We start from the raw sequence: 27,479 nt of genomic DNA on the forward strand, positions 1-27,479 counted from the left end.
GCCAGTAACACGCCTCCTGGAGTGCCCCCACTCTGGATGAAGGAGCACAGGGGGCATTTTTGGAGCACAGCATTGTTAACCTGGGAGGAGGGGAGTGTTGGATGGACTAGCAGATTTTGCTACAGTGAGGGGGGGGGGGAAGTATTTGATCACCTGATTTTGTACAAACTATAAGTCTATAATTTTAATGGTAGGTTTATTTTATTGGTAAGAGACAGAATAACAACAAAAATATCCAGAAAAACATTTCAAAAAAGTTATAAATTGATTTACATTTTAATGAGTGAAATAAATATCTGACCCCTTTGCAAAACATGACTTAGTACTTGGTGGCAAAACCCTTGTTGGCAATCAGAGGTCATAGGTTTCTTGTAGTTGGCCACCAGGTTTGCAGACATCTCAGGAGGGATTTTGTCCCACTCCTCTTTGCAGAGCCTCTCCAAGTCATTAAGGTTTCGAGGCTGATGTTTGGAAACTTAAACCTTCAGCTCCTTCCACGTATTTTCTATGGGATTAAGGTCTGGAGACTGGCTTCTTCTTGAGACACTCCTTTGTTACCTTGGCTGTCTGTTTTGGGTCATTGTCATGCTGGAATACCCATCCATGTCCCAATTTCAATGCCCTGGCTGAGGGAAGGAGGTTCTCATCCAAGATTTGATGGTACCTAGTCCCGTCCATCGTCCCCTTGATGCAGCGAAATTGTCCTATGTATCCCCTTAGCAGATCCCCCCCCAAAGCATAATGTTTCCACCTCCACGTCAGTGGGGATGGTGTTCTTGGGGTCATAGGCAGCATTTCTCTTCCTCCTCCAAACATGGCGAGTTCAGTTGATGCCAAAGAGCTCGATTTTTGGTCTCAACTGACCACCACACTTTCACCCAATTCTCCTCTAAATCATTCAGATGTTCATTAGCAAACTTCAGAGGGGCCTGTACATGTGCTTTTTCTTGAGCAGGGAGACCTTGCAGGCGCTGCAGGATTTCAGTCCTTCACGGCGTAGTGTGTTACCAATTGTTTTCTTGGCGACTATGGTCCCAGCTGCCTTGAGATCATCGGCAAGATTCTCTCATGTAGTTCTGGGCTGATTCCTCACCGTTCTCATGATCGTTGAAACTCCACGACGTTAGATCTTGCATGGAGCCCCAGACCGAGGGAGATTGACAGTTATTTTGTGTTTCTTCCATTTGCAAATAATCGTACCAACTGTTGTCGCCCTCTCACCAAGCTGCTTGGCGATTTGGTCTTGTAGCCCAATCCAGCCTTGTGTAGGTCTACAATCTTGTCCCTGACATTCTAGGACAGCTCCTTGGTCTTGGCCATAATGGAGAGATTGGAATCTTATTGCTTCTGTGGACAGGTGTCTTTTATACAGGTAACAAGCTGAGATTAGAAGCACTCCCTTTTAAGAGCGTGCTCCTAATCTCAGCTTGTTGCCTGTATAGAAGACACCTGGGTGACAGAAATCTTGCTGATTGATAGTGAATCAAATAATTATTTCACTCATTGAACCGCTTCCCAACCAACCGCCGCAGTTATACTGGGGCAGGTTGGCTCCCCTGCGCAGCCATACGTGGGGTCGGGATAGCAGGCGCGTGCCCCCTGGAAAGCGGGAGTGCAGATGCTCGTGACCGACAGTCGCAATGGCCACGGCCATGAGCGATCGGGAGCAGGAGACCCAGAACAGGGACGAGTGTTTGTAAACACACACTCCCCGTTCTGTTCTGACAGGAGTGACTGATCGTGTGTTCCTGTTAGCTAGAAACCATGACCCGTCTCTTCCTCTAGTCAGTCCCCTCCCCCTTTAGTTAGAATCACCTCCCAGGGAACACAGCCCCTAGATCGCCCCTTAGTGTTAACCCCTTCACTGCCAGTGACATTTTTACAGTAATCCATGCGTTTTTTATAGCATTGATCGCTGTATTAATGCCAATGGTCCCAAAAATGTGTCAAAATTGTCAGTTGTGTCCGCCATAATGTCAGTCATGATAAAAATCGCAGATCGCCGCCATTACTAGTAAAAAAAAAATAATAATAAAAATGCTATAAACCTATCCCCTATTTTCTAGCTGCTATAACTTTTGCACAAACCATTCAATAATCAGTTATTGTGATTTTTTTTTTTTTTTCTTTCTTATGTATTCTTCTACATATTTTTGGTAAAAAAAAAAATATCGGCCTAAACTGAGAATTTTTTTTTATTTTTTTTAATGGGGATATTTATTATAGCAAAAATGACAAAATAATGCTTTTTTTTCCCCCAAAATTGACGCTTTTTTTTTGTTTTATAGCGCAAAAAATAAAAACCGCAGAGGCGATCAAATACCACCAAAAAAAAAGCTCTATTTATTTATGGGGGAAAAAAAACTGTCAATTTTGTTTGGGTGCAACGTTGCACGACGGCACAATTGTCCGTTAAATCGTTGCAGTGCTGAATCGCAAAAGTGCTCTGGTCAGGAAGTGATTCTTCCGGGGCTGAAGTGGTTAAAATGCAAATCAATTCATACCTTTTTTATATTTTTTTTATTATTTTTTTTATTATTTTTTTTTTTAAATGCGTTTTTGGATATTTTTTTGTTATTCTGTCTCTCCCTGTTAAAATAAACCTACCATTAAAATTATAAACTGATAATTTCTTTGTCAGTGGGCAAACTTACAAAATCAGCAGGGGTTCAAATACTTCTTTTTTTCCCCTCACTGTACACTAACAGACTGAAGCCGAACTCCAGCTAATACTTTTAGCAACATTTTTTTTTTTTTTCCCTTTTTGGGATAAGTTTTACATTACAAGCAGATCATTGTTATCACCGCTGCCAGTGGTAAATGGTTTGTCTCAAGCCTCTAACCGCTACATCTGCAGGACAGCTTGTTCTGTTGAAAAACATTGGCTGGATCACCAACTGAAAATAAAAGAAAGAAAGCCTAAAAGAAAAACCAATGCAGCCGTTATAGCTAAGAATTGGTAAGCTTCAAAAAATAGTTTGCTTTTTGGTTTAAAGCGGCATTAAGCAATCGCCTTCATCGGCGTGGTGAGAGGGAATGCTTGGACGTTTGGTTCTTCACACTTGGCTTCTGCTGTATAGAAAGAATCAGAATCAGATGTCACATTCTGATTATTTTGGAAGGTGACAACTGTGCCTTATGTAGACATGATTTTATGACGGGCCTGTGACAGGGTAACAGCCTGCCTCACAGTTTGGAATCCATCTGTGAATGAAAAATAAGGACCCTGAGCCTGTGCGGTGAAACCGGTAAAGGTGCCTACAGACGTTCTGGGTGACGAGGATTGGCTCTCGGGAATTATCGTTGTATGTACATGGGGGCGGCAGTGAGTGATCAGTCTGGAAAATTCGATCAACCCAATTCTTCCCTCAAGCAGGCGGGTGGACATCCGTGAGGAGTTTTTTTGAGATGTAGTCAGAGTTTCTCTTTGGTTTGAGGACACCTTAAGAACTGGCCCTAGGGTCCGAAGACAGATCTGTTTTGTTCAGTTCCCAGGGCTCCTGCTGACTGCTAGGGAGTGCAACCTCACTAACTATGTACCAGGCCAGGCAGCATTCCTCATGCGAACTTCACACCCCCTCCCAGCTCTTTAACTGTTGCAGGGCAGCCTGCAGCGGTTTGCAGTCACTCTGCCATTAACCCGTTCTTTGCTGCTGTCATGTGACGGAGTTTGTTCAGTGCATGCCAGCAGTGAGGCTGCAGTATTCCGCGGTGCACAATAGTGACTCACCGATGACCTGATGTGTATTAACCACAAAGGAGCGCTGGAGGTAATGGGATGTCTCAGATACGAGCTCTAGTCACTATATCATAAATAAATACGCACGCGACTTCCGTGTTTTCTGGGGACAAGGCCTCTTTGCTTGCAAAATATTGCTTGTGCCTGCCTAGCATTGATCGACTGCTGTATACCTTCTCCTCAATGTTCAGTAGGTTGTCTAACTTGCTGGAGGACATCTAAAATAATGTTTAGATCTTTCCCACCTTTTTTTTTTTTTTTTTTTTTTTTTTTTTGATGCGCTTATTGTGTATTTTCATCAGTCCAGGAAAGGGTTTTTTACAGTAAGAGTGAATACAATGTTAAATGGTTTGCTTGCAGCTAATACTAGCCATTGTTGGTGAAGGGATAGTATCATATGGCAATGTTTTCATCCAGGGAATTGATCTCAAAGCTCTTTGGTTTTGGTGGTGTGTCTTTCCTCTTGCATGGCAGAATCGGCAATGGCAGGAGCGTATTCTCGCTGGATTTGCCCCTCCTTCCCCAGAGATGGCAGTGATCCTTGCTTCCTGTCCTGCAAGTGAGAGGAAATGTCCTAAAAGTGAGGGGATAGCCCTGCTTTGACCAATTTTTAGATTGTAAGCTCTAACGAGCAGGGCCCTCTGATTCCTCTTGTACCAAATTGTAATGTAACTGCTCTCATGTTGTAAAGCGCTGCGCAAACTGTTGGCGCTATACAAAACCTGTATAATAATAATATCAGTGTCTCCATTGGGACTTTTTTGCTTCAACCATTTAGCAAAAAGTCAAAAACCCAACAAAAATTCTTGCCAATCATCAGGTCACATGTTTTTTGCATCATTAGTGTACCAGCTGCAACACGCAATTTTCGTGCAGCCGTCAAAAGTACCTGATCCAACATGCTTTTTTTTTTTTTATTTTTTTTTAGAAAAGCGAAAAAAAAACGCTGGCACAATTGTGTACGGTGTGTTGTTTTTTGTTTTTTTTATTTGATCTACGGAACATTCTGTTTTCCACTCGTCTACGGCAGGCCTAAGCATTGCTTTCATCAGCATATAAAATCAGGGTAAATATCCACATCTGGCATGGGGGGGGGGGGGAATAGTAATGGTTCACTGTGTTTGTATGTTTTTACCATTGACAGTCCTGCGTGACCGCAGTTTGGGTTGGTTGTGACCCTTTTTTTGTGTTTTTGTACTTCCCTTATAAAAAGTGCAATAAAGAGAAAAAAAAGAGAGCCACATCTGGGATACAGGTAACAGAGAAAAAAACTTACGGTACCTTTTTAAGGTTGCAATGCTTCCCTGCTTTATTTAAAACGTTAATAAAAGATTTAGATACATTTTTACTTTTCTAGGCCCGATCACACCTACTTGTGTTGTGGTAATGCATTCATTGCAACATGCTTTATTGTGCGTTTTCAGCATGCTGCATCACCGCAGCCCATTTATTTTGAATATGCCCCCAACACTCCTTGCTCCTGTTGCAATTATATGCTCCACAGTGAAATGCTGTATCACAGCTACATTCTGGAGATACATTGCAGTGCCATTTATTTTTAATGTATTGCACCTCACTTGATGCACTACCTTGCACAGCTGCAGCAATGGCGGGACTAGGCCCTTACTCATGTGTTTTGCAATTGTAATTGAGTGCAAAGCTGAGCATCCATTTGTATTGCGTGTTTTATACAGGTGAGCTTGCCTGAAAAGGTCTAGGACCGTGATGGTGAACCTTGACACCCCAGATATTTTGGAACTACATTTCCCATGATGCTCATGCACTCTGCAGTGCAGTTGAGCATCATGGGATATGTAGTTCCAAAACATCTGGGCTGCCGAGGTTCGCCATCACTGGTCTAGGATATCATTTTAAAGCTGGTCACATATGGCTCAAAATTCAGCCTGTTTAGCAGGGACCAGCCAAATTTCGATCCATGCATACGGGGGGCTAGGTAGGTAGTATTTGTATAGAAGTAGCTCTACCAATTGACTTCTGTACTCAGCTTTAGGATCAGTCTGTTGCCTGACCACCAGTGTCAGGAACACCGGCCGGCAGCGTGAGACGCAGTCTTCCCACCGGCCGGCAGCGTGAGACGCAGTCTTCCCACCGGCCGGCAGCGTGAGACGCAGTCTTCCCACCGGCGGGCAGCGTGAGACGCAGTCTTCCCACCGGCGGGCAGCGTGAGACGCAGTCTTCCCACCGGCGGGCAGCGTGAGACGCAGTCTTCCCACCGGCGGGCAGCGTGAGACGCAGTCTTCCCACCGGCGGGCAGCGTGAGACGCAGTCTTCCCACCGGCGGGCAGCGTGAGACGCAGTCTTCCCACCGGCGGGCAGCGTGAGACGCAGTCTTCCCACCGGCGGGCAGCGTGAGACGCAGTCTTCCCACCGGCGGGCAGCGTGAGACGCAGTCTTCCCACCGGCGGGCAGCGTGAGACGCAGTCTTCCCACCGGCGGGCAGCGTGAGACGCAGTCTTCCCACCGGCGGGCAGCGTGAGACGCAGTCTTCCCACCGGCGGGCAGCGTGAGACGCAGTCTTCCCACCGGCGGGCAGCGTGAGACGCAGTCTTCCCACCGGCGGGCAGCGTGAGACGCAGTCTTCCCACCGGCCGGCAGCGTGAGACGCAGTCTTCCCACCGCCCACTATGCTAACGTACTGTGAGTTGTAGATAAGGTCGTTTTGTAGCAGGGTTCCCTAAGAGCTGAAGGATATTTCGAGGGTTCCTCCTTTCTAAAAAGGTTGAGAAAGGCTGTTCTAAGTTTTCTTGCACGCTCACAGGGGCAGCCAGTCACGTTATGAAGTTATGAAATACCAGCTGTGTGTTGTTGAGGACTTTCCGCATCTTCTTCTTTCTGTTTAACATTTTATTTTTAGGCCTTGTGCACACTAGATTTTTTTTTTTCTGCTGCTTCTAGGCGCATTTGGCCTTTTTTTACTTTTAGTCTCCCCCCCACCTCTGTAGGTTAGACTATGTGCCCATGCAAATATAGGTGTTTAGAGCCAGCCCCCCGCCCCACCCCCGCAGCCGGTGTGTCCAGAAGCAGCAGAATTTTGTCAGAAAAAAAAACGCTTGTCGCACTTAAGCATGTCTAAACATGCATAAGCTCTAGGCGCGTTTGACGCTTGAGCATTAATTTAATTTCAATAGCTAGAATTATTATTCTGGCCAATTAGAGATGCACCAAAATTTTGATGGCTGAAACATACAATATCTACTGAAAATTATTTTTTTTCGGTATTTTGCCAATGAAGAAAAAGGTGGCAAAAATTTAATTTGGTGCCCCACTATGGCCAATTAAATGAAGTCATGCCAAAGCTCTTGACGCACCTAAACGCGTTCGAGTTTAAAAGCGTCAATAATTTTTTCTGTCAAAACTCTGCTGCCAGGAGGAAAGACGTCTTTTAGAGATTCCTTACATTGAAGCTTCAAGCATATTTTTCCTGCGTTTTTGGTGAACCCTCTTTTTTTTCGTATCCAGAGCATTGATTGTTTGCCCCACAATGCCTCACTAGAACTTTTTTGTTTTCCTCTTGGCATGTGACAGGATTTTAAAACAAAATCCATTTTTGCTGGAGACCTTCTTTAATCAGCCCTTCCTTGTTCACCACTAGAGTAGGCCTGGGGATGGTGAGGTAGGCCATGACAAGTGCATGCATCTTTTGAGGGATTTTCTGGCCTGCAGGCTTTGAAAGCATAGCATTGTTAGCTGGGATTGTCCTTGGGGCCTGTTGTTGTACCTCCGATGTAAGTACGACATTACCCATAGCATTTTTTTTTTTTTGCTGGACAGGCGTGCTTAATCATGCAGTTCCTTAACATCTGAGCGGCTCATTTCAGGTAACAATAAAAGCCGGCACGGCTCCTGGCGGTTTCCCTGCTGACCGGCTATCCCCGGGATCGGCCTGCCTCGTGGCTGTTTATCAGTCTCTTTTATTAGGTCAGTCGGGTTGTGAGAGGCACAGCAGGAATCCGTCATGCTGCCTTCTGTATGAAGTAGATTATAACAGCCTTATTGTATTTCATATTTTTTAACAACTTCATGCAATTGCCATTAATCCATCAATACAACTTGTTTGGTAAGAAAGATTACACTGTGCTTGAGTCATCTCAGGAGCTTGTTGAAGCTCGCGATAGTTGGTGGTGGGGGAGAGAGAATTTCTTGTTTCTGAGCCCAATCGCTTAATTTGCCTATGAGTAATTTTTCTCGACCATGCCTGACCCAATGGGGCGGCAAATAGGCTGTTGACTTTGGGAAAGGAAAGTTGTACTTCTACAAGAGAATAAGCCCCAGAGCTTAGTGACTGTGGTGAATTTCACTTTGTGACGAATACCCAATCGCATGCAAGAACAATAAGAAACAACATTTTTGCTTGCACATGATTGAGCAATGGAAGTCCGTAGAGCTTCACCTCATTCGCAAAGATTTTGGGACAAATTCCCTTGCAAAGTGAACAGTCTATTTGTCTTTAGTAAATCGACCCCAGTGGGTCAAAGGAGGTCTCCAAAAATAATTTTCAGACTTTAGAGTTAAACTTTTGTTTGCATTGCTTGGAAGTAAAATCTGTTCCATAGGTTTTGTACTTGTGATAGGGAGGGGAACTTAAAGTGCATCTAAAGCCAAAGCTTTTTTATTTATTTGTTGTTACAAAAGGAAATGGGTAAAAAAAACCCCCCGCCAGGATTGTTTTTTGACACCTGTTTCATTGGGGGAAATCCCTTTACTTCCCTTTTTTTAGAAATGTATCCAAAATTAAAAATGTTTCCATAATTTTTAGCTGTGGTGACAATGGTTGGATTTTATTTAAATCAGGTCGCTATAAATCACTAGTAAAAAGGCTTGATTTAAATTCACTCGATTTAAAATCCAAATTTTTATAGAGCAACTGTCATCTCTGTCCCGCTGCGGCTCCTTCTCTGACCCGCTGTTGACTCGCCAACAGTCCCGTTAAAGAGGAAGTAAACCCTGATGAGTTTACTTCCTCTTTCATTCCCTGCAAAGGCAAAGCATAATGGACTTCTATGCATCGCATAGTAGTCCATTATGTGTCACTTACCTGACACAGGAGCCAGCGAAGTCGCCGCTGTCCCCTGTAGTCCGCCGCATCCATCTTGGTGGGGTCTCGCATGCGCACGGGAGCCGACACACGCGGCAGCTCCGTCGTTGAGAATGCCGCGCTGAGTGCGCCTGAGCGCCGCTGTCTACGGCGCATGCGCCGTAGACAGCAGTGCCTGTTTTCGGGCAAATATCTCCTAAACCATATAGGTTTAGGAGATATTTCTTGGACCTACAGGTAAGCCTCAATCTAGGCTTACCTGTAGGTCAAAGTGGTTTGTAAGGATTTACAACCACTTTAACTTTAATGGGACGCTTGGTGATGTGGCAGTGACACCACAAGGTGAGGAACGTGGCGGCAGCAGGTGAGTGGATGCCCGCTAACGGGCACTGCCATGATGGATCTGAAATGACACGTGCTCTTTAGTTGTATGTACTTATTCTTGCTGGTAGTTAAAATCTTTATTAGCAAACAAAAATTTGAATAATAAGCTGTCAGGTTAGTAGAACAGCGATGTCGGAACTGATTCAATCATACAGTTTGTAGTATACTTAGATTTGCAAAACAATGGGTAGGGGGGAATATTCCTGAACTGAGATTGTGTCCCCCCCTGTCAGAACACAATAGCTCAACAGGGAAGATCTTTTTGTACATTGTACAGATGCTTCTCCAGTTTAGGTTTTCTGACTGGCACTGGCTGCAGCAGGAGATCCATCCATCTGCACTATATAGTGCAGATGTAGGAACCTGTTAGATTGCAGGTTGAATGGAAATGAAATGTAATGGTGAATGGCCAGTTTAACTAAGGCCGCGTACACACGCGCGGACTGTTCGCCCAACTTTGTCCGTCCAACAGTTTCGGCAAACAGTCCGCTCAAACTTAGCATGGACGGACATGGCCACACACGACGGACGAACAGTTTGCTGAAACCGTGCGCGATGACGTGAACGGCACGTACGACGGGACGAAAAATACGACGTCCTATACACTGCATTATAGCTTTCGGCGTGAAAATCCTTTCTGAGCATGCGCGCAACTTTGTTTGACGAACAAGCCTACACACGGGCGGACTGTTCGCTCAAACAAGGTTTCAGCGGACAGTTTTTCGGAAATTCCGAAAAACCTTGTCCGTCCAACTGCCCGCTGAAACTGTCCGCTGAAAGCCCACACACGAGCGGACTGTCCGCCCAAACACTGTTCAGCGGACAAAGTTGGGCGAACAGTCCGCCCGTGTGTACGCGGCCTAACATGTCAGTTTTTTTCTGACTTTATATACTCTTTCGCAACCTTCTGTTGATTCCCATCCAAGCCATAACACAAAAAGCAACGTTCTGTTTGTTGTTGGCAATGCTGCGGCTTATAATTAAAAACCTATAGACCAAGTTCTTGTCACGTGATATTATGTTAGTATACTGCTAATATTTGCTTTAAAGCGGGAGTCCACCGGGACTCCACGTTTTTTTTTTTTTTTTTTTTTTTTTTTTTTTTTAAAAGCCAGCAGCTACAAATACTGCAGCTGCTGACTTTTAAAATAGTGACACTTACCTGTCCAGCGCGCCCGCGATGTCGGCACCCGAAGCCGATCGCTAGGTCGTCTGTCGGGTCCTGCCGCCGCCATCTTGGGTATGGGAATCAGGAAATGGAGCCTTTCGGCTTCATTTCCCGGTTCCCTACTGCGCATGCGCGAATCGCGCTGCGCAATAAGGACGCTCCCCGCTCCCTCTGGGAGCTGTGTGTTTCCCAGCAGGCAGCGGGGCACTTGCGGGAAGGGGCGGGCACTTGCGGAAAGGGGCGTAAGTTACGCCCCTTTCCGCAGAGAGCTGTCCCGGAAGTGGGTGCAGTTACCTGGATTATCCAGGTAACTGCACCCCCCTCCCCCCTGAAAGGTGCCGATTGTGGCACCGGAGGGGGGGAGGGTTCCGATGAGCGGAAGGTCCACTTTAGGGTGGACCTTCGCTTTAATTAAAGTTTTACTCTAAATCCCCATACACACTAATAGATTTTCTGCTGATTTTTGTCTTCAGATTTACCAAAACCATGTAGTGTAAGGGCCTGCCTGATTGCATACAAATTGAAAGGTTTGACCTCATATTATATGGTTTTGGTAAATCTGAAGGAAAAAATAAGCAAAAAATCTGATGGTGTGTATGGGGCTTAAGGCTCCATTCATACTGTGCTATTTAGAATCGCAGGCAGAGTCGCCACGATTCTGCCCATAATTCCAAATTGTGTGGCAACCGCTGCGCAACATATGTTTTGTCTGCCATTATACCCTGACAGCACTCCTCCAAACACGATGCAATTCTGCATCGATTGTTGCACAGCAGTTGCAGCAAACCACACCTTTAAAAACTGCATAAAGCTTGTCGCCCGAAAAGCAGCAGAAGCTTCTATTCTAGTCACATAGGGCAGTTCATTCAAGCACAATCTGGTTAACTGTATTATTTTGACTGTTTTTCCATGCCCATGTCCCTTCAAATCTGAGAAATTTATTTGATTGGCATACGCATTGTACAGAATCCTGTTGATACATTCCACAAGTTGAGGCTAGGTTCACACTAGTGGAGCTGTGATTTGATTTGATTTTCAGTGCGATTTTATGTAGTGCCACTTGGATGCGTGTTTGATGCGTATATTTGATACTACTGTGTTTTTTGTTAGGGATGCCAGTTAGAGTATGTAAACACATTTCATATTCCTCATATGTGCTTGCTGTGCCATGTACTTGCATGAGAAAGTATCCTGTTCTCTTTGTATTGCTTCCTTTTGTGTAAAATCCCTGGTGTTTGTCAGGCCCTCTGTTTTCCTATTAAAATCTGACCACGCTAAGGAGGAGAACACCATGTGGTCAGTTCTCTATGCAGCTATACACAAATGTGTTGCCTTGAATTTCTATTTTAAACCAAATGGGTTTACAAGATGAAGGTTTACAATCACTTTTACAGAGAGAGAGTCCCGCGAGAAATTTTCTTTTAAAAGTCAGCAGCTACAAATGCTGTAGGGTCCAGTGATGTCAGCACCCGAGGCTGAACCGCCGGGCTTTGCCGTTGCCATCTTCGGCATGGGAATCTGGAAATTAAGCCTTGCAGCTTCACTTCCCGGTTCCCTACTACAATGAGAATGGTCCGCACTGTCTCTGGTACCCATGTGTGTCCCAGCAGACAGAGCGGCGGGACAGGAAGAGGCATAGACTGCCGTTTGAGTCTATGCCCGGAAGTGGGTGCAAATGCCTGTCTAAGCCCTTGTACACACGAATCCGTCGGAATGTGTCCTATCGGACCGTGTTGTCGGATAATCGGACTGTGTGTGGTATGCATCGGACTGAATCTGTCGGACCCAATTTTCCAACATGTTGGAAATATTTCCCGATTATGTGTAGAGAATTTTGATCGGACCAAGTGCCACGCATGCTCAGATCAAATTCCTACATCAAAGCTATTGGCTACTAGCCTGAACATAGTCCCATCGTAATAAAATTACGTCATCACGTTCTGAATGATCGGATTTTTCGACAACTTAGTCCGACCGTGTGTATGCAACAGTTTCGGACAAGATCCGATGGACAAAATCCGACGGATTTGGTTGTCGAAATCTCCGATCGTGTGTACAGGGGCTTAGAGGTATTATACCTGTCTTGGGTATCTGCACCCCCCCGGAAGGTGTCGCTTTCCGAAAAGCGAAGGTTAAATTTTTGTGTGAACCTCCGCTTTTAAAAATCCTTAACATTCTGCAAAAACACATCAAAAAAGTGTGTACGTGTTCTTGGTGCTTTTTCCATTGAAGTCCTATTGGGACAAATTGTGCTGCAATCATGACAAATTAGCGCAGAACCCTTTTTTCAAAAGCATACTGTCCTGGATTTATGTGAATGGGCACGACAGAAAATAATGTAATTTCCATTGTCGTGTGATTCTGTGCGACTCAAGTCACATCCGAAATCGCACTAGTGTGGACCAGACCTGAATGTCATTGTGGACGTTAATCTACTAATGTGAATCGTTTCCACCCCAAATTTGAAGAATTGATCAAATCTAAGGCCAGCCATACACTGATCGATCAACTTGGTACATTCAGCCTGCTGATTTGAACCGATAACTTGGGTACAACCGGCCTGGTGGATTCTCTTACGATTATTGCTGGGAGCTTATTGTTGCTAGCAATAATTGCTGTTTTCTCCTGGCGGGGGAACCAACCAGCCTGCCTGATTTACTTGCAATTTATCACTAGTGGCTGCTTTGGTGGGGAGCGGCTTTCCCCGCTGGGAGAAGACGGAGGCTCGGGAGGAGGGGTTCCCCTGTCAGCACTGTCTGTGTTGGTGGGGGAATTGTGCAAATTTCTTTCCTGCAACTCGTGGTTGCAGGAAAGAAATTTGCACCATGTATGGCCTGCCTAAGTATGATATTTTAAAACCATCTAATTCGAGCTTTGCTTACAGACTGCTGGGTAGGAATAAGTCCCTATTAACATTTGATTGCACGTTTCCCTACATGTAACATCAAGAATCCCATTGTTTTACATAAAACCTGTTCACATCTGAGTACTTAATTGGTTGTAGCTCATCTATCAAGAAGAAAAGCACATGCGCTTTTCTTCTGGTAGTTTCCAAATTTTTGGCCCAGCAGGAGTGCGCAGAAAATGCGTTATGTGCGTTTTTCAGGCACTCTCATAATCTGTGGACTTGTATAGCTCACTACTCCTTAGAATGTGGGGAAAAATGCACAAAAAGGCCTTAAAAAACAAAACAAATCTACGATACTTAGTGGGTGGGGTCTAAGGCCTGGTGCACACCTATGCCATTTGCTTTTACTCTATTTCTGCTGTGCTTTTGCGGTGCGTTTTTGCAAATGCGTTTTTTGATGCATTTTGTATGGGGTTTTTTTTTCTATTTCTTTTGGACAATTTGACAGCTTAAAAAGACGCACTATATGCTTTGTTGGAAAGTCTCTCCATTGAAGTCTATTGAACCAAAAATGCACCGTTTTTGTATTCATAAAGTCTCTGACCCTTTCCAAAAATGCAGCGGCTGATTAAAAGCATAGATGTGACCGTGTCCCATAGGAAACCATGTTACATGGACTGTAGTGTGTTTCTGCAAAAAGCACCAAAAACACAGGTGTGAACCAGGCCTAAGTTATAACTAAAGACAAATGTTTGTTCTCTTTTTTTTTTTTTTTTTTTTTTTTTTTTTGATGATATGGCTGTGCTCCATGTTGGGGAGATTCACCCTCTCTATTTTTTCCCTGTCTCCCTGTTTTTATCCTTGAGAGGGAAAGTGAAAGAAAAACCCTTAATAAACGTTGGATCTTCCAATGGGGGCACTAGTTCTGGTGACAACCAAGGTTTCCTGTTTTGGCTATGAGACAGGAAGTGAAGGGAAATCTCCTCCCCAATGGGACACAGACGGTAGGAAAAGAGACTGGTTATAACCCTCTTTACTCTATTCAAAATGAAAAAGGAAAATGTCTTCAGTTCTACTTTAGGGTGTCAACTTTTGGCCTGACAGGCCCGATCTTGCTGTTCTCAGACAGTTTTCGGTACAAAGTGTTTTATATAATCTTGTATACTTTTCTGGGTGAAAGATACAATGGGGTTGATTTACTAAAGGCAAATAGGCTGTGCAGTTGCACTCTGCAAGAGCAGTTGATCCAGAGCTTAGTAAATGAGGTAAAGGTTCACTTTGCAAAGAATACCCAATCATGTGCAAGGGAAAAAAAAACAAGAAAAAAAAACAAACAAACAGCATTTTGGATGATGGAAGTCAGCAGAGCGTCTGCTCATTTACTAAGGTCTGGAGCAATTGCTCTTGCAGAGGGCAACTGCACTTTGGGGTTGATTTACTAAAGGCAAATAGATGGTGCAGTTTGCAATGTGCAGTTGCCCCCTGCAAGAGCAATTGCTCCAGGGCTTAGTAAATGAGCAGAAGCTCTGCTGACCTCCATCATCCAAAATGCTTTTTTTTTGTTTGTTTTTAATTTTCCTTGCACATGATTGGGTATTCTTTGCAATGTGAACCTTTACCTTATTTACTAAGCTTTGGATCAACTGCTCTTGCACAGTGCAAGTTTATAGTAAATCAACCCCAATGTCTCTGATTAATGATATAAACTTTCAGAATGTTTGTCCTGGGCTTTCATTCTAGATATAAGGCTCCATTCACACCAGTGTGTTTTTTTCATGCCTTTTGCAGAAATGCAGGGCATTTTTTATTTTTTTACGTAGGTTCCTCTGGAAGATGTTCACATCCATGCATTTTTGTGCCTCTGCGTTTTTGGGAAGGGTTGGGGACTTTTTTAAATGCAAAGCCGTGCTTTTTTTTTTTTTTTTTTTTTTTTTTTAGCTCAGTAGACTTCAATGGAGAAGCTTCAGAAAAGCATGTAGTGCTTTTTTTGCCGCAATTTGCATTTAGCATTTTTAAATCTGGCCAAAAAAAATTCTCAGAAAAAAAAAAGCATAAAAACGCAAATCGGTGTAAAAAAATGCGAAAAGCACTGCAGAAACACTGAAAAGCATCATGCATAGATGTGAATTGAGCCGAAGGGCCTGGTCATTGGGTAACCATAGACCCGATGCATTAGATGTTTTCTAAACCCTGAAATGGGAGATGAGGAGAAATCCTGCTATAATGTGTAGAACTTCATTCCCTATTGGTTCTGGTGTGTAGTGCACTCATTGGCTTCCCCACACTAGTGTGATGACTCGGAGGGAATCCTTCCCCTCCGTTCCCCTCTTCTGTGTCTGGTTCCTGTCCATTAGGCTGAACTGAGTAGGAGGCAGTAAGGCTGAGCTGTGGTTCCCGTCTGGTGGAGGGAAGGGCTGTCCTCTGTGCGATGGGATTTTACCCCCTCCCTTCTTCTCTCTGATAGTTTGCAGCTTGCAGGGCCGCTGCTGTGTGAGGGGAAAGAATCTGTGTCTGGGCTCTTCAAAGAGGAGGAGGGGGGATGTGTTTTCTGTTTGTTTCTGAGAGCTGGCGCTGACTGTGTAACTATCTCGGTGCCGCAGGCCTGTGGGTTTTAGCTCTGCTGCAATGCTATGGTACTAGATCAGGCCTATAGCTTGTGCGATATACATGAGCCTACAATACCAACTGCTGCACTATGCCTCATACACTGCTCAGGATCATATCAGGCCCGGCATTGTGTACTATTTACCAGCCTATACAGTGTGAGGCCCTGGACATTGCAGGACTAGGCTCTGCAATCTGCACTACTAGATTGGAAGCCTCCTGTTGGCGCCATATAAAATCTGTATAATGATACCCGCCGGTATGGACAATGCCAGGCCTTGAGCTGTTGTGTAGAATGTAATCCCACTCCATGCACTGTGTAATATACACCAGTCTGTATAATATTCACTGGTCTGTACGTTATGGGGTCCTGCACTGTGCTGAGTGTGCTCTATACACCAATCTGTATAATACAGGGTCCTACACTGTGCTCTATTCCCCAATATGTACAATATGGGGTCCTGCACTGTGCTCTATATACACCAATCTGTATAATACAGGGTCGTGCACTGTGCTCTATACACCAATCGGTACAATATGGGGTCCTGCACTGTGCTCTATACACCAATCTGTATAATACAGGGTCCTACACTGTGCTCTATTCCCCAATATGTACAATATGGGGTCGTGCACTGTGCTATATACACCAATCTGTATAATACAGGGTCGTGCACTGTGCTCTATACACCAATCGGTACAATATGGGGTCCTGCACTGTGCTCTATACACCAATCTTTACAATATGGGGTCCTGCACTGTGCTTTATATACACCAATCTTTACAATATGGGGTCCTGCACTGTGCTCTATATACACCAATCTTTACAATATGGGGTCCTGCACTGTGCTGTTTACACAAATCTGTACAATGTGGGTTCCTGAACTGTGCAATATTCACCAGTCTATACAGTTTGGGGTCCTGCATTTAAAATTTACCAGTCTGCCCTGGGCTATTTATAGTCACCATTCTGTACAATATGGGGGTCCTGTACTGTGCAGCATATACCAGTCTGGTAAATATTGCACATTGCAGGGCCTTATACTATACAGACTGGTATATGCTGCACAGTGCAGGACCCCATACTGTACAGTATGGTGACTATAATTGCCAAGTGCAGACTGGTAAATATTAAAGGCAGGACCCCAACAGTAGACTGGTAAATATTGCACAGGCTGGGAAATATTGCACAATGCAAAGCCCAGAATAACAAACACTAATGTAGGACCCCATATTGTGCAGACTGGTAAATATTGCACATTGCAGAACCCTATACCATACCACTACTATTTCTTTATACTGTCTTGTCTTTGGAAATTTAGAAATCGGAAGAAATGTTTAGCACTGGGAAACGCTTTTACATCTATATAGATCAAACCAAAATGAGTGACAAATGAGGAGGAAAGGGGGACAGAGGGAAATTGTTCCAAATCAGGGACAGTTGGGAGGTATGCTATACTGTACAATATAGACTCCTGCATTGTGTGTTACTGACCAAATCTGTACAATATGGGGGCCTACATTGTGCAATATCCACCAATTTTGAGCTCTGCATTGTGCAATACTGGCCAGTCTGTACAATATACACCATTCTGTACAATATTGGGTCGTGCATTGTGCACCACTGGCCAGCCTGTACAATATGGCGTCCTGCACTGTGCAATATACATTGGTGTTTGTTATTCTAGACCTTGCATTGTGCAATATTTCAGTTTGGGGTCCTGCATTTAATGTTCACCAGTCTGCATTGGGCTATTTATAGTGACGATTCTGTACAATCTAGGGTTCTGCCATATATACTAGTCTGTACAGTATAGGGTCATACAATGTGCAATATTCATTTTGTGTGTACAATATAGCCTATATTGTGCATTACTGACCAAGTCTGTACAATATTGGGTCTGTGCAATATGCACCAATATGGGGTCCTGCTTTGTGCATTACTGACCAGTCTGTACAATGTGGGGCTCTGCATTGTGCCATACTGGCTAATCTGTACAATATTCACCATTCTGTACAATATTGGGCCATACATTGTGCAGCACTAATCAGTCTGTACAAAAAAGGGCCTTGCATTGTGGAATACTGACCATTCTGTACAATATGGGTTCCTGCATTGTGCGATTTGTCACCGGTCTGTACAATAAGTGGTTTGTGTATTGTGACTATATACACTAGTCTGTACAATATGGGGTCCTGTTCAATGTACACTAGTCTGTATAATATTATAGGGTCTTGCACTGTTCAGTATACACCAGTCTGTACAATAAGTGGTCCTACATTGTACATTACTGGCCAGTCTGTTTTTGTATTGGGGTTTTTGCATTGTGTATCACTGAGCAATATATGCCACACTGTGCAATCCTGCACCAAACTGTATAATGCCAGGTGTCTGCACTGTGCGTTATAAACCAGTCTTTACAGTAATAACTTTTTATATTGTAAAATTTCAGCCCTGAACTATGCAGCATACACCAGTTTGTCTAACCGTACATTATTGCACAATAAACATACACCATTCTTTACAATACTAAATGTTACATTCTTCTCAATATAGGGCCCTGTACTGTGCAATATACACCAGGCTGTACAAAACGATCTACTTGCACTAGGATATGTAAATCTGGCTCCATACTGTGTAAGCTAGCACATATATCTGTACATTATAGAGATCATAGCAATTATTATTTTAGGCAGTGTTAGCCCTGCATTGTGCAAGAGCAGGGAACATCACGCCCTTTTGTTTTATGCTGGATGTCCTCAATACTACTGTTTGTATATTTAGGAAAAGAGCCAAAACCCCTAGCAGCCGATAAGAAATGTGAATTACTATACTGTTGTGTGTTTTATTTTTTTTTATTTTTTATACGATACTCCAGTTGATATGGTTTACTGTGATTTGTACGTTCTCTGCACTTCCCTTCTGCATTGGACTGCCTATGTTAATGTTCAGGTATTCATACCAGTCTGATCATATACTGTATATGTGTGTGTTGTAAAGTTTTTCCTCCACACAGCGTGCGGTGGGCACAGTGTGTAGAACCTGGCGTTCTCTTTGGAGCTCAGTGCATTGTCACAGCTGACTGCCAGCGCTCTTCCTGTGGCTCTCATACAAGCTGCCCTCTTTGTTAGTTGTGCTGTTGTTCGGCCGTACAGCGGTATTGCACAGCAGAGCTCGCTCTTCCGGGCTGGTAACTGATACCTTCTTGGCACCAACCCAGGCCTGGCTGTCAGCCAAATCTCCCATCTTCCAGAACAAAGTCACCTTTCACCTCTGAGTTCCCGGCCGTCAGCCGGCTTGTGATGTCATTTTTAGTTGCCCACTCGATCCCTATTCAAAATGACATTTTTCATTTTTGTATTATTCAATGTGGAGTCCTATAGGCAGAGGTTTTGTATGCTTATCAGTTGAGTAGGAACTGGTAATCTCGCTCAGCCTTAGGCCCCTTTCACACGGGCACCATCAGTTTAGCCACGTTAAAAAACGTATCAGTTCTTATCCATTTTTCATCCGTCTTCCATTCCGTTAATATCCGTTTTCATCCGTTAATGTACGCGTTTTCATCCGTTTACATCAGTTTCTGTGCCCTTAAGGAAATTACCCAGAAACCATTGCTCCTCCCATTATACATTGCCATGCGTGAACAATTTGCCGACTACTTTCTATCTCCTTTGGGAGAAGTTTCATAGATATATATATATATATATATATATCTAATTAATGCAGTGCAAATGTATGTATTTATTAATTTTGGTTATTTCATTGTGTTTTGATAACATAAAAAGACACAAAAGCACATATGTTCAAAACCGTTTTATTATTCTGCATAACCCATCTAAAATACAGGGAGTCCCTGAGTTACGATCATCCAACTTGCGAACGACTCGTACTTATGAACGGCAGGTGGCGCCGGCAGGCACATTGGAAAACATCGGAAATGCCGTTCTGCACATGCACGTCCAGATTACGAACAAATCCAACTTCAGAACAAACAGGCAGTCCCTAACCTGTTCGTAACTTGGGGACTGTCTGTAAGGCCCCTTTCACACTGGGGCGGTTTTCAGGCGTTACAGCGCTAAAAATAGCGCCTGTGTAGCGCCTGAAAAAAACCGGCCCCTTTCACTTCAGTGTGAAAGCCGGGGGGATAAAAAAAAAACGGATAAAAACTGAAGCGGAGGTTAAGTGTCGGTTCACACTGCGCCTCAGGCGACCTGGAGACGACCACTGCGGCGACTTGCAAAACAACTTCTCTGTAGAAGTCAATGCAAGTTGTCTCAAGGCTCCCCCAAAGTCGTACAGGAACCTTTTTCTAAGTCAGAGCGACTTGTGTCGCTCCGATTAGAATGGTTCCATTGTACAGAATGGGACGCGACTTGTCAGGCGGCTAAGTCGCCTGACAAGTCGTCCCAGTGTGAACCGACCCTAACAGATGGTAACGGATGGTCATCCATTTGCCCATAGAAATGCATTGTCGTCCATTGACGGATGGAAGAAAAACAGACAGACAGTGCGTCCGTGTGAAAGGGGCCTTATTAAGGTGCTGTGCACTAAAGCTGGGTACACAATATATATATATATATATATATATATATATATATATATATATATATATATATATATATATATATATATATATATATATATATATGTATGTATGTGTGTGTGTGTGTGTGTGTGTGTGTGTGTGTGTGTGTGTGTGTGTGTGTGTGTGTGTGTATATATGTGTGTGTATATATGTGTGTGTATATATATATATATATATATATATATATATATATATATATATATATATAATATATATATGTATGTCATTTTAATTTTTTTTTTTATTTTTTTCAGTTGAACGGAAAAAAACCTGACAGTTGGTTGGAGACTCTACTAACAATCTGATGTTAGTACAGTGAACTTCCCCACTGAGATTTTGTGTTCTGACAGGGAGACTACCCCCCTCCAGTCCCCTACACTACACTACAGTCAGCGCTCTCAACCATTGGCTTAAAGAGGAAGTAAACCCTGCAAAGGCAAAGCATAATGGGCTACGCATCGCATAGTAGCCCATTATGTGTCACTTACCTGACACAGGAGCCAGCGATGTCACCGCTGTCCCCTGTAGTCTGGCGCATCCATCTTCTTCTGGGTATCGCTGCTACGGCCACTCACACCACCGGAGCAGTGATGACGTCACTCCCGCGCATTTGCACGGGAGCCGCCACTAACGACATATTGCTGTTTAGCAGCAGCATGCCCAGTGCGCCTGTCTTTTTGTAAATATCTCCTAAACCGTGTAGGTTTAGGAGATATTTCTTGGACTTACAGGTAAGCCTTAATCTAGGCTTACCTAAAGGTCAAAGTGGTTTGTAAGGGTTTACAACCACTTTAAAGTGCCGATTTGGGAGCCGGTCAGCTGCTGGTTTTCCAGCATGCTCTTTTGACAGAAGCTTCTGTTGGACCTGCTGCCATAGACGCAGGCTGAATGTCACCCGGTAGTCGGCCTGTGTGTACTAGATGTTAAGCTGGCCCTACACTGTAAGATACATATTGCCTATGGAAGGTCCAGAACGATTTCAGTTTATTGGATAAAATGAGTTATTAAAGATTAAGCTTTTGGGATGACTCAAATTTACTGAGAAATGTTTAAGCCCCGTTCACACCTATGCGAAATTCCCCGCATGCGATTCACATATCTCCTTTGCGGCTGCGGAGCGCACTGCACAAAAACACTGTGCGTCTTTAGCTCTGTTCTCTGTTTCAGGGCCGAATTCAGGCATAGAATCTGCCCTGATTCGTCACTGAAACTGGGAACGGGGACGCACAGCGCTCCTGTGCGATCCGCAGCGGTTTAGTGTGAACCCGGCCTGAAAGTCCAACTCAAGACAGCTAAAAAAAAATTCTCCTTTGCGGTGGTAACTTGCGTAAATCCCCCCCCCCCCCCCCCCCCCCATTCTTCCTCTCCATTTGTCCTGTTTACCATTATCATTGAAAGTAAAAGAAAATCCGAAATCTTGGGTTGTCCCCAGAAAAGTAATAGTGGGAAACACTTCCAATGGGGACGCTAGTTCTGATGACCTGGGGGGGGGGGGGGGTCCCCAAGGAATTCCCTTAATTTGCAGGGATTTCCTCTCACTTCCGGTTGGGTCTAGAGACAGGAAGTGAAGGGAAATCTCCGCAATGGCAAACAGATGGCGAAAAAAAATCTTGCAGGGTTATAATGCTCCAAAATGGGGGGGGGGGGGGGAGTTTTGCCTATAGTTCTACGTTAACCCTTTCAGTGCTGGTACTTTTTCATTTGCCCCAAGTTGTGCTTTAAAGCCTGACAAAGAGATCTGAGTTATACCAAAAGCCTGCATCTTTAATAACTCATGTTGGCCATTAAAGGGTGTCATCTAAACGTCAAACTTTCTGCCTTAATCGATGGCTACTCTTCACTCTACTAGTGTGAAACGGCAGAAAAATGTAGTTTGCTTGCCAAAACAAGGTTTTCGTATGGATGGAAATGAATATGATTCCAAACGTGAATCACATTGATGGTTAGGATTTTGTTTGTTCAGATAAACTTTCCTGTGGGCAGATGACAGGTCCATGTTCACTCCGCTTATGCAGAGCTGACACAAACACAGCCCACTTTCCTCTATGGTAGTGATGGTGAACCTTGGCACCCTAGATGTTTTGGAACTACATTTCCCATGATGCTCGTGCACTCTGCAGTGTAGATGAGCATCATGGGAAATGTAGTTCCAAAACATCTGGGGGGCCATGGTTCGCCATTGCTGCTCTATGGGATGTCGGATGTAAGCAGACCACCTGTCTGTTTACACCTGAATGCCACCCGATCCACCTGATGGATGGGGAACTGATTCCCCATCCATCTGTTTTTAGCAGACAGGATCGGATGTCGGCGGGTGTGAACAGACACCTGTCCGTTGACACAATTGTCGCTATTGGATGGTCCTATTGGGTCCACCTAAAAAACTGACGGGCAGTTTTTTTGGTCTGCCTTTGTGAAAGGGGCCTATAATAATCATCAATTCGACCCCACTAACTGTTACAAAATTGAACAAACATTTAGAAAACGACTGGTTTTGAACATAATTGCCATTGTATAGCTAGCTTTATTTACTAGTATGTCTGAGGGCAAAATTGAACCCAGACAGACTTCAGCCCATAGCAAATAATCAGATCTTGCTATTTTTTCCTTCCTCTGGCAGCACTGTATGGAGAATTAGGCCTCACGCACACTGGATGTTTTTGGACATTTTTTGGCTTCAGATATTTTTCTCTACAGTCAATAAACTCTCCAGCATGTTGTTCTGTATCCATACACACATAGGCTGTTATCACCAACTTATTTTTTTATATTTTTTTGCTGTATAAAAAAAAAAAACCCCAAAACTAGTTGGCTCTCAGAGGCGTTTTTTTCAGCTGTAAAAACGCTCTAACGTTTTTTTTTTTTTTGTTTTTTTTTAATGGTTTTTGATCCATTGAAAACAAAAATGAGAACGCTAAAAACGCTATTGCAAAAAACTTTGAAAAACCTCACTGCAAAGCTACTGGCATTTTTTATTTTTTTTTATAACGTTATTATAATGTCCAGTGTGCATGAGGCTCAAGGGTTATACAGTAGTCTGATTACGTTGTACATGTACTTTTACAATACTCCTAGGCCCTGTTATCTGCCATCATATAGGCCCAATTTACATTTGTGTGTTCCAATATGTATATGCACAAAACACATTTTAATAAGACAGCTCATTATTTGCATGAGTTCTCATCACACCAAAGTGGACATAAATAGACTCATGCAATGCTTTTGCCAACACAGCACACGACAACTCAGGTGTGTGTTGGTGTAATACGTTAGGGTTGCAGTCAAAATAAAGTGTTTGCTCTGCACTGCTGTATGTGCGTTTTTTTTTTTTTGTTTGTTTTTTTTAAGCCTAGTACACGCAATGAGATTCTCGCACAAATGAGCGTTTTTGTATTTTTGTTTTTATTTTTTCCATGCTAGTCTCCATATCGAAAATTAAGAAGTTACTAAAGTACAAAAAGTCTCAAACATTGTAATAAAAATGCAGAAGTGATGTGTTGTAGTGTATTTATATCGTATTTTTTGATTGTGTGTATGTGTGTACACGCTTTCTACCGCAGTGCATATATGTGAAGTCAGCCAGTTTGTTTAATTGGGAACATTTTTAAGTTTTTTTTGAGAATTTACTGTTAGGCCTTGGGCACACGGGTGGCTTGGGTCTTCTGTGACCAGGAAAGATGGCTGCAGCATATGGCTGTACGTGGGTATTCTTCGTGCTTGCATAAACTTGTGCACACTCTCAAGCATAAATTCTAGAATGCACAAGAGACGCTTTCTGGGGTATAATGTGCATACAAGAATTTATGCAAGCACCGTGTATAGAAAATGAAATGACTAAGGTCTCATCTCACACCAGGTGTTTTTTAAAGAAATGCCTTAGAAATAGAAGGGTAGAAATCGTTCTGCGCTGCAAAGGGGTTTATTCATAAAGTTGAAAAACTAGTAACAAGCATGAAGTTGCCATTGGCAACTAATAGAAATAAAATAATAATAAAATAAATATATATATATATATATATATATATATATATATATATATATATAATAAAAAATATATAAATATAATAAATAATAATAAAAATAATGTGCATCTTATTTTTTCATTGAATTAAACCTCGTGGTGATTTTCTGTTCTTGTGAGATTAATTTTCTGTATTTGTCTTCCTCACAGTTGACATGGACGATGAAGATGGCCGATGTTTGCTAGATGTAATTTGGTGAGTAGTACCAAACAGTTTTGAAAAGCGTGTTGTACGTTAGGCCGTATTCACTGATGCTAGAACAAACCTTCCGTGATCACTTGTAAAATGTATATTTGGTTGGTGTTTATGCTAATTCTCTGCGTTCAATACTTTGAGGTTGTTACTAGTAAAAATAAGCATATTACAAAGTTCTTAACTTTGGAAACCCTTATTAGGCTACTTGTTCCAGATCGGTGGCTTCACATCATCTGCATGTAAGCAGCATAGATTCTTATAACAGATACCCACAGCCTGCAGAGGTTTTGCACAGAGTAGCCCCAATCCTCCTCTCCTTGGGTCCCCCGCTAGCGCTCTGGGGCCCCTCCCCCTTGCTGAGTGCCCCATAGCAAACAGCTTGCTCACTTCCGAGTTGCATCCATAAGACGCAGAGCGCTGCTCAGCCTCGCCCCCCCCCCCCACTCCAGCCTCACTGGCTTTGATTGACCTCTCAGACAATCAGAAGGGAGAGACCCGGGAGAGTCTTGTGCACGTTGCTGGATCGGGCTTAGGTAAGTATTAGGGGGGCTGAGGGGGGAGCTGCACACTGAAGGTTTTTTACCTTCGTGCATAGAATGCATGAAGGTAAAAAAAAACCTTCAGCCTTTACAACAGGGGTCTCAAACTGGCGGCCCTCCAGATGTTGCAAAACTACAACTCCCATCATGCCTCTGCCTGTGGGAGTCATGCTTGTAACTGTCAGACTTGCAATGCCTCATGGGACTTGTAGTTTAGCAACACCTGGAGGGCCGCCAGTTTGAGACCCCTGCTTTACAACCACTTTTAAAGCATTTTCTATATTAACCACTTTCAGACCGGACCATTTTGCTGGTCAATGACCAGAGGTCTTTTTACAATTTGGCACTGCGCTGCTTTAACTGGTAATTGCGCGGTCATGCAATGTTGTACCCAAACAAAATTTGCGTCCTTTTCTTCCCACAAATAGAGCTTTCTTTTGATGGTATTTGATTGCCTCTGCGATTTTTATTTTTTGCGATATAAACGTAAAAAGACCGCAAATTTTGAAAAAAAATGATATTTTCTACTTTTTGTTATTAGAAAAATCCAATAAACTCAATTTTAGTCATACATTTAGGCCAAAATGTATTCAGCCACATGTCTTTGGTAAAAAAAAAGTCAATAATTGTATATTTATTGGTTTGCGCAAAAGTTGTCACATCTACAAACTAAGGTACGTTTTCTGGAATTTACGCAGCTTTTAGTTTACGACTGCCTATCTCATTTCTTGAGGTGCTAAAATGGCAGGGCAGTACAAAACCCCCCCAAATGACCCCATTTGGGAAAGTAGACCCCCTAAGGAAATTGATAAGAGGCATGTTGAGCCCATTGAATATTTTATTTTTTTGCCTCAAGCGATTGAATAATGACAAAAAAATTTTTTTTTTTTTTTTTTACACAAAGTTGTCACTAAATGATATATTTCTCACACATGCTATGGGTATATGTGAAATGACACCCCAAAATAAATTCTGCTGCTTCTCCTGAGTACGGGGATACCACATATGTGGGACTTTTTGGGAGCCTAGCCGCGTACGGGGCCCCGAAAACCAAGCACCGCCTTCAGGCTTTCTAAGGGCGTAAATTTTTGAGTTCACTTCTCACTACCTATTACAGTTTTGAAGGCCATAAAATGCCAAGATGGCACAAAACCCCCACAAATGACCCCATTTTAGAAAGTAGACACCCCAAGCTATTTGCTGAGAGGCATGTTGAGTCCATGGAATATTTTATATTTTGCCACAAGTTGCGGGAAAATTACAAACTTTTTTTTTCTTTTTTTTTTTTCACAAAGTTGTCACTAAATGATATATTGCTCACGCATGCCATGGGCATATGTGAAATGACACCCCAAAATAAATTCTGCTGCTTCTCCTGAGTACGGGGATACCACATATGTGGGACTTTTTGGGAGCCTAGCCGCGTACGGGGCCCCGAAAACCAAGCACCGCCTTCAGGCTTTCTAAGGGCGTTACAGTTTTGAAGGCCATAAAATGCCAAGATGGCACAAACCCCCCCCCCAAATGACCCCATTTTGGAAAGTAGACACCCCTAAATTTAGGGGTACACTAGTGAGACTAGGTAATAAATGGCGGGTGCCCTGAAACTATAAAAAAATAACTAACCAACCAGCGTCACCTGTAACAGTTATATGGTGATCACTGGTGAAAGGGTTAACTAGGGGGCAATCAGGGGGCTTTATGCGGTAGTATATGGGGGTCCTGGCGCTATAAAAAGCTGCGGCGAACCTAAATAGCTACCTGCCTAACTAGCGTCACCTGTGACACTAATACAGCGATCAGAAAAATGATCGCTTATTAGGCTGGGTTCACACTGGAGCGATGCGGGAACAACACGAATCCGCGGCGGGTTCCCGCATCGCATGCCTCCCGGCGGCAGTTCACACTGCCCTATGCGAACTGCTGGGAGTGTCAGTGAAATGTTAATGACACCCCCAGATCAGTTCGCATATCGCAGTGCGATCTGCAAACTTGGATCGCATGGTGTGAACACCCATGCGATCCGATTCTGCTGCGGACCAAAAAAAGGGTCCCGTGCAAGTTTGCGGCGGGTGCGACGCGAATTCAGCCATACTATCTGAATGGCTGAACTCAAATCGCACAGAGATCGGATGTGATTTGCACTGCAGTGCGGTGCGAATCACATCCGTTCTCATAAACCGCTGCAATGTGAACCCAGCCTTAGTGACACTGGCGACGGGGGGTGATCACGGGGTTAAACCTTTATTGGGGGGGGTACCTTAGAACTAAAGGGGGCTAACCCTAACTGCCCTAACAGTTATTACAGTCACAAATGACACCCGCCGGGTGATCAGGGGGT

General features: G+C 43.5%; 1 protein-coding gene across 3 annotated transcripts in view; it reads left to right on the forward strand.

The window, feature by feature from the left end:
- BICRA (BRD4 interacting chromatin remodeling complex associated protein) overlaps positions 1 to 27,479 on the forward strand; it is a 128,561-nt gene that overhangs the window by 44,671 nt on the left and 56,411 nt on the right. For all 3 annotated transcript variants that reach the window (XR_013274427.1, XM_077480866.1, XM_077480877.1), the window contains exon 2: positions 24,554 to 24,599. Coding sequence is in view for 2 of the 3 variants with exons in the window: in XM_077480866.1 (XP_077336992.1) it covers positions 24,559 to 24,599 (41 nt within the window). In the remaining variant the exon portion in view is untranslated. The remainder of the gene's footprint in view (positions 1 to 24,553; positions 24,600 to 27,479) is intronic.

The sequence above is a fragment of the Lithobates pipiens genome, unplaced genomic scaffold, assembly GCF_037356315.1.
Source record: "Lithobates pipiens isolate NorthernLeopardFrog02 unplaced genomic scaffold, aLitPip1_a1.2 Scaffold_1, whole genome shotgun sequence".
Taxonomy (NCBI): Eukaryota; Metazoa; Chordata; class Amphibia; order Anura; family Ranidae; genus Lithobates; species Lithobates pipiens.